The 7,653-nt window shown below is 40.3% G+C and overlaps 1 protein-coding gene across 1 annotated transcript; it reads left to right on the forward strand.

The window, feature by feature from the left end:
* The first annotated feature begins 4,227 nt into the window (after positions 1–4,227).
* Positions 4,228–6,673, forward strand: LOC106606854 (complement component C1q receptor). The gene has a single exon (XM_014203286.2). It carries the CDS (start codon positions 4,826–4,828, stop codon positions 6,566–6,568), a length of 1,743 nt encoding a protein of 580 aa, XP_014058761.1. The 5' UTR covers positions 4,228–4,825; the 3' UTR covers positions 6,569–6,673.
* Positions 6,674–7,653: the final 980 nt, after the last annotated feature.

A 7,653-nucleotide genomic window follows, 5' to 3' on the forward strand; every position in this document is an offset into this window, starting at 1 on the left:
TGCATGTTGCATGTTAGCAAGTAGAACGGAAGACAGTGGCAGTTTACTCGCTCGCCTACGGATAATCAGAAGGCAGCCCGATCTGCATCCTATTTTCTCGTCTTTTCTTCACACAAATGACATGGATTTGGGCCTGTTCCCGGGAGAGCATATATCCTTCTCGTCGGACTCGTTAAAGGAAAAAGGGTTTTCCAGTTCGTGGTGAGAAGTTATTTTCGTCATAAGAGACGGTAACAGCAACATTATGTACAAAATAAGTTCGAAAATAAGTTACAAACAATGCAAAAAAAACTAACAAAATAGCACAATTGGTCAGGGGCATGTGTCACAGGCCGGCTCATAGCCTGTGGCAAAAATGAGAGGACATCGACAACTGGTATAGGCCAATTCAAAACGTTCTTTATTATAAAACAAAACTATTAACTATAAACAAAGAAAAAGGAATGAGGTGTGGAAATGTCATAATGTAAGGTGTATGTAAGGTGCATGGATGCGTGAATATGTATGTGTGAACATGACTGAGTGGAAACTAAATACAGCTACAAAGGAACAAACAAAACCGGATCATACCTGGAGGAGCAGGGAGAAAGAGAGCAAGCCCAGCGAGCCAGAAGCTCAGCGAGGAGCCAGAGGAGCCAGACCAGCCAGACCCGACAGACCAGACAGACCAGCCAGACCAGACAGACCAGAGAGAGGTCAGTGGAGCAGTTGGTTAAATACCCTGAGCCCAGGTGGCTCCAATCACACCAGCTGCAATCACTAACGACCCTCCTCTGCCTGCAGGGGGAACCACCCCTGCACTGCAGAGGAGGAGCCGTGACACATGTAAAATGTCAGCCATCCTCTTCGGCGCCATCTTGTGGCACACCTTGTGTGTTAGTGGCGGACGGCTGGCTTGGGTCTCCAATCTTTTCCGTTGTCTGTTGTCATCCACAACACCCTCGTGCAGGTACTACCTTCTTCATCTTCTCTGCGTCCTAAAGCAGGATAAGTGGAGAAAAGAGAACGAGAGGGGGTAAAAAAGAGGCAGGGGTGTTAAACTGTACAGGCTGTGCTGGGAGTCATGATTCCTGTGCTGAAGGGCAAGTGGGCAGGCATCGCCACAGACACCTACGGCGTAACGTTATATGGGCTTCTGTTGTTAAGTTCAAACCTCTCTGGGAAATGTGGGATGCTAGCGTCTCACCCCGCCTATCAGCCAGTGAAATAGCAGAGCGCCAAATTCAAAACAACAAAAATCTCATAATTAAAATTTCTCACACATACAAGTATTATACACCATTTTAAAGATAGACTTCTCGTTAATCCAACCACAGTGTCCAATTTCAAAAAGGCTTTACGGCGAAAGCATACCATTAGATTATGTTAGGACAGCACCTAGACAAGAAAAACCACACAGCCATTTTCCAAGCAAGGAGAGGCGTCACAAAAACCAGAAATACAGCTAAAATGAATCACTAACCTTTGATGATCTTCATGAGATGGCACTCATAGGACTTCATGTTACACAATACATGTATGTTTTGCTCGATAAAGTTCATATTTATATCCAAAAACCTCATTTTACATTGGCGTGTAATGTTCAGAAATGTTTTGCCTCCAAAACAGCCGGTGAATGAGCACATCAATTTACAGAAATACTCATCATAAACTTTGATAAAAGATACAAGTGTTATGTACAGAATTATAGATAAACTTCTCCTTAATGGAACCGCTGGGTCAGATTTCAAAAAAGCTTTACGGCGAAAGCACACTTTGCAATAATCTGAGTACAGTGCTCAGTCACCAAAACAAGCCATACAGATACCCGCCATGTTGTGGAGTCAACAAAAGTCAGAAATAGCATTATAAATATTCACTTACCTTTGATGATCTTCATCGGAATGTACTCCCAGGAATCCCAGTTCCACAATAAATGTTTGTTTTGTTCGATAAAGTTAATCTTTATGTCCAAATACCTCCGTTTTGTTAGCGCGTTTAGTCCAGCATTCCAAATTCACTAAGCGTACGAGTTTAGTCCAGACAAAAAGTCAAAATAGTTACATTACAGTTCGTAGAAACATGTCAAACGATGTATAGAATCAATCTTTAGGATGTTTTTATCATAAATATTCAATAATATTCCAACCAGACAATTCCTTTGTCTTTAGAATTGAAAGGAAAGGCAGCTCGCTCTCACAGCCGCACGCATAACTGAGCTCATGCCAATTTTCCAGACACCTGATACAATCAGCTCTTATTCTCTCCCCATTCACAGTAGAAGCCTGAAACAACATTCTAAAGACTGTTGACATCTAGTGGAAGCCTTAGGAAGTGCAATATGACCCCACAGACACCGTATATTGGAGAGGCAATCACTTGAAAAACTACAAACCTCAGCTTTCCCACTTCCTGGTTGGATTTTTTTCTCAGGTTTTTGCCTGCCATATGAGTTCTGTTATACTCACAGACATCATTCAAAAAGTTTTAGAAACTTCAGAGTGTTTTCTACCCAAATCTACTAATTATATGCATATTCTAGCTTTTGGGCCTGAGTAGCAGGCATTTTACTTTGGGCACGCTTTTCATCCAAGCTTCTCAATACTGCCCCCCTTTCCCAGAGAAGTTAAACTACCTCTGCAACTACTTCTTGCCGTACTTGAGGAGCACCTTGTTTCCAAAATGTTGTGTTTCACTTTGAGGACACTATCTATGAGTGTCGATGGCCCTTAGTTTAAGTAGATGGTCGACATGGGCTATATACACACCTACAGTAGGCCTCTCTTTTCAGCTGCCGTTAAGGTGGTGCTAGTGTCATCATGTCATCACAAACCAATGATGCATTCGACATCGCTGCTGACTTTAAAGGCAATTCGAGACTGACTGGTCTACAAATCACTTTGCATCATAAATAACCACTCAATATTTTTGTTTAGATCAATCAGTCAGTCACAATTTACCCAAGATACATCACGGCTTTGACGCTCTCGAACATGTCCACAGTTTGCCTAAAACTGGGGATTAGTGCAGTATCAATGAGATAATAAGATACATTTAATAATAAGAGATAAGAGCTTAATATTATATCTATTGTATGAACTATACAGCCAACATACAACTCAAACTTTGGCATAAAAGCAACTACATGTCCACATCGCATCTTTTAATGTGGGTTGATGTTAGTCTTTCAAAAATAGAAGCCTATTTACAGAACATTTGGAATTGATGTGGACTGTTTACAGGCAGCACAGTCACATTCATGCCTGTTTTTTTTTAAATGTATTTTTTTTTAAGAAAAAACGATTGTGGACAGTGAGACTCATTGGACTGCACTGTGGAGCTGGAGTTGTCGAGTAGCTGAAAGGGCCTCTTGTGCCATTTCCTGCAATTGAAGTTGTACCACTTCTATTCTTTAAACAAACACAGGAAGTGCTCTGCAGCCACATTTATTTACATACCACAGGAACTAAAGAACAATTCACTGACCCTGCTCAAGATCACTCCAATGGTACACTCTTAGAAAAAAAAATGGTTGTTTTCAGGTAGAACTCTTTAGGTTCCAAGTAGAACCATTTTGGGTTCAATGTACAACCCTTTCCACAGAGGGTTCTACATGTAACCCAAAATGGTTCTACCTGGAACAAAAAATGTTTTTTTACCTGGAACCAAAAATGTCCTCCAATGGGGTCAGCCGAAGAACCCCTTTGGAACCCTTTTCTCTAAGAGTGTAGTAGATAGCTACCTCAAATGACTATAATAAACGAGATGGGAATCGGTTCAAATATCAGCATTTACTTTTCTCAACCACATAAAATAATGGACACATAACAATAACAAGACAGCTAATACCACTGACATTATAGAACAAAATCACATCTGTCAGTGGTTGGTTTTAATCTGTTATTCGGGTATAACAAAAAAAGAAATGCCATCCTGTCTGCCAAGGGTAAAAACAGCGTTTAAGATGGTGGTGAGACTGTCTGAGCTTCCACCAGTAGCCTTCAATAATTGCCTGACTGTATGGCCCCTTGCTGTACTTACACAACCTGACCCATGAACCTGCATGGGTGTGAACTTCCTAGCATCTCTTCCCCATCCTGTCTATCTATTGTTTTAGAAATGAACTATTGTGCTTTTTCCGGGCTTTCATATCAGCAGAGGTTTTAAATGAGTTAGAAAAGGTTGTCTGGAAAGGGCTCAGTTCTCTTTCACAAATTGGAACCTATTTTTTTCATTTTTATTATTGCTTTTTGGGAAGCCATTTTTGTCTTTCCATTTAGAATGTAAATTAAGGCTTATTTCTCTCAACTTAAATGAGATTAGTCGTTTCACATAACTATATTAATAACCAAATCAACAACTATAGACTATCGAAAATGAAAGAAATGTAATATGACAAATTATTACAAACAAATCGTTATTTTCATATGAATGAATACATCGGGAAATTATTAAATGCCATGTTTTTGCGCTTTCATTTTTTTGGTTGCATTATTTGATGCAGTTCGATGATAGTTTTTTTTTTCAGCTGGAAGATGACGTTACGTTTACTCAGCACGGGAGCCATCTGGATAACAAGTCAAAACAATGACGGTGCTGCTATTGTTTTGGTTTTCCACAACGGAACTTGCTTCAGCAGGAGACAAAAAACAACTGAGAAAAAAAAAGATCCGTCTTAGGTTTATATAGAAAACAGGATGTAGGAGCTTGAATGTACAATTCAAAGTCGCAACACTTTGTACTTTGGCAGGGAATAGAGTGCCTCGTTTGTCATCCGTTTGCCAATAAGGCATAAATGTAGCATATAAAATATTTCAATCAATGGTTGTTGTTGGACTATGTGGGAATGATGCTTTTGCTACTTTTACTGCAAATCTCTGTCTGGGGAGCCATTGGAGCAGACACTGGCGGAGAAGTAACCGTGTGCACATCCAATGCCTGTTTCACTTTTCATATGGAGAGAGTCAGCTTCGAAGACGCTCGTATGAAATGTGTAGATAACGGGGGTTACTTGGTAACAACTAAAGACAAAGCTGAGGAAGCAGAGCTTCAATCAATCCTTACACAGATCGACTTAAGACATCGCAATTTGGACTACAAATGTTGGATCGGACTGCAATTACATAAGGGGGACTGCATTATAACGGGCTTGCGTCTCAGAGGTTTTAAGTGGATATCTGGAAGTGAAAATTCCGAATATTCCAACTGGGAAAAGGAACCTCGCAGCACCTGCACAGAAGAGCGTTGCGTATTGGTATACTATTCTTTATTTGGTCGCAATGAATTAAAATGGACGGATGGATCTTGCAAAGAAAAGGCTTTTTACGCGTGCAAATTCTACTTCAAGGGAATGTGTAAACCTTTGTTGTTGGCAGGAGGGGAGCAAGTGATTTACAAGCTCCCATTCTCAGAAAATCCATTAAATGGGGATAACAACTTGACTGCGTTTCCATTTGGAACATATGCTGAAATAAGATGTAATGGCAATGACCACTTTTCTATTTGTAAATTAACGGATGGTGTCTATGGCTGGACTGACCCCGGTCCGTTTTGCGCCGCGGATAAACAGAGTTGTGGCTATAAAAACGGTGGATGTGATCATGTGTGCTTTGATAGCGACACCGGTGGTATTCGTTGTGGATGCAAGGACGGTTATGTGTTAGGACAGGACAGAGTATCTTGTGACTTAATGGAATATTGTCACAGTTCTCCATGTCAATACCAATGCGTAACAGGACCAACGGGGTTCTCCTGTCTATGCCCAAGCGGCTTCCAATTGGATAAAGACCAATTTGGTTGTATCGATGTTGATGAATGCCAAATGAATGTCTGCGACGGTGATCGTTGCATCAATACCCAAGGTAGTTACACATGTAAGTGCAATAAAGGCTACACAATGGTTGAGGGCAAATGCCACGATATAGACGAGTGCACTGAAACGAGATGTCCACAAATATGTCTTAACTCTGAAGGATCCTTCTCCTGCCATTGCATCGCAGGGTTCACTGTGTCCGAGGACGGTCATACTTGTATAGATATAGACGAATGCCTCAGTAATCGATGCGAGGACAAATGCACTAATACCATTGGTAGTTTCAGGTGTTCTTGCTATCAGCACTTCCGGTTACACCCTAATGGAATCACCTGCATTCGAGATGTGACTGTTGTTTCCACTGCTGAGACATCAAATGTTTATAGAGACAACGACCAACACGACAAGACCATTGACACTATAACCATATCTAAGGTTGAATTACAAAACGAGCCTCAGTTCACCGACGGACCACCTCAAGACACTATTACGCACGACATTACGCGCGAGGAGCCATCCAGCAAAACCACTGGAACGAGTTGGATTACGCAGAATGGCTCTTTTTTCAGCTCGTGGTTGTTTATTTGCATTATTGCTTCTCTTGTTCCACTACTTCTTCTAATTGCAGTAACCTCTGCTATTGTCATGTTTCGATGTAGTCGTTCAAAAAGAGAAGCGAGGAAGAAAATCGCCACTGCTGACAGTTATTGTTGGGTGGCTTCTGGTATAGAGACTCAGTTAGAAAAAATTGACGGGTCACTTGAAAGCACGGCGTGAAATAGTGTCAACTCGGGAATGTAAAAACAATATAATTCTGACATTGCATTATCTACGAAGTTATAAATAAAACGTGTTAATTAATAAAATAACGTTTTTTTTAAAGTATGTCTGATATCCTTGACTGTGCTTCAAAAAAGGCACATGTTCTATATGATTATTCATAAAGGTTACAATCGTATTTAATCATCATAACAACCTGGTCTCAGAGTATTTCCCAATATTCTGTAAGTACATAAATCAGAGAAACTCCATTTAGTATGATATGATATGTTTCATATGGTCTGTATTAATTTGTGGATGTTAATCATCCATTTTGTATGAGATGTTATGAATTACAATTCCTATGATATGTTACGAATTTGCAAAACATACAATATGTTATGAATTTGAAAAACGTACAATATCTTACAAATTTGCAAAAGTATGATATGTTATGAATTCCAACTTGCAACGGCTAAAGTTAGTGGCTCAGTGGTCTAAGACACTACATCTCAGTGCAAGAGGCGTCACTGCAGTAGCTGTTGGAATCCAGTCTGCATCACAACCGGCCGTGATTGGGAGTCCCATAGGGCGGCGCACAGTTGGCCCAGTGTCATCTGGGTTTGGCCAGGGTAGGCCGTCATTGTAAATAAGAATTTGTTCTTAACTGACTTGCCTAATTAAATAAAAAAAAGCTAGGTGGCTAACGCTAGCAAGAGGGTTAGGTTAACCTGGGTTAGGGTTAGCTAACATAATTCGTAGTTGCAATGTAGCTAAACAAAAGTAGTAAATAGTTGAAAAGTTGCTAATTAGCAAAAATGCCAGAGTTGTCCATCATGAAATTTGAACAAGCAACCATTGGGTTGCTAGACATTTACGTTATACACCCACCCATCTACCACGACCAGACCAACCACTCACCTTTTCTTTTTTGCCTTAAGTAACTTTCTGTCTTGTGTAACTATACTAAACGTAACATGTCATACCAATTTGACTGACCCAGATTTACATTTACGACGTTACATCTAGTCTATGAGACCAGGCTAGTCATAAGAATTGCTTCATGTTCACAGATGGCATGTTATTCATTACATCTGAAATGT

The sequence above is a fragment of the Salmo salar genome, chromosome ssa01, assembly GCF_905237065.1.
Source record: "Salmo salar chromosome ssa01, Ssal_v3.1, whole genome shotgun sequence".
Lineage (NCBI taxonomy): Eukaryota > Metazoa > Chordata > Actinopteri > Salmoniformes > Salmonidae > Salmo > Salmo salar.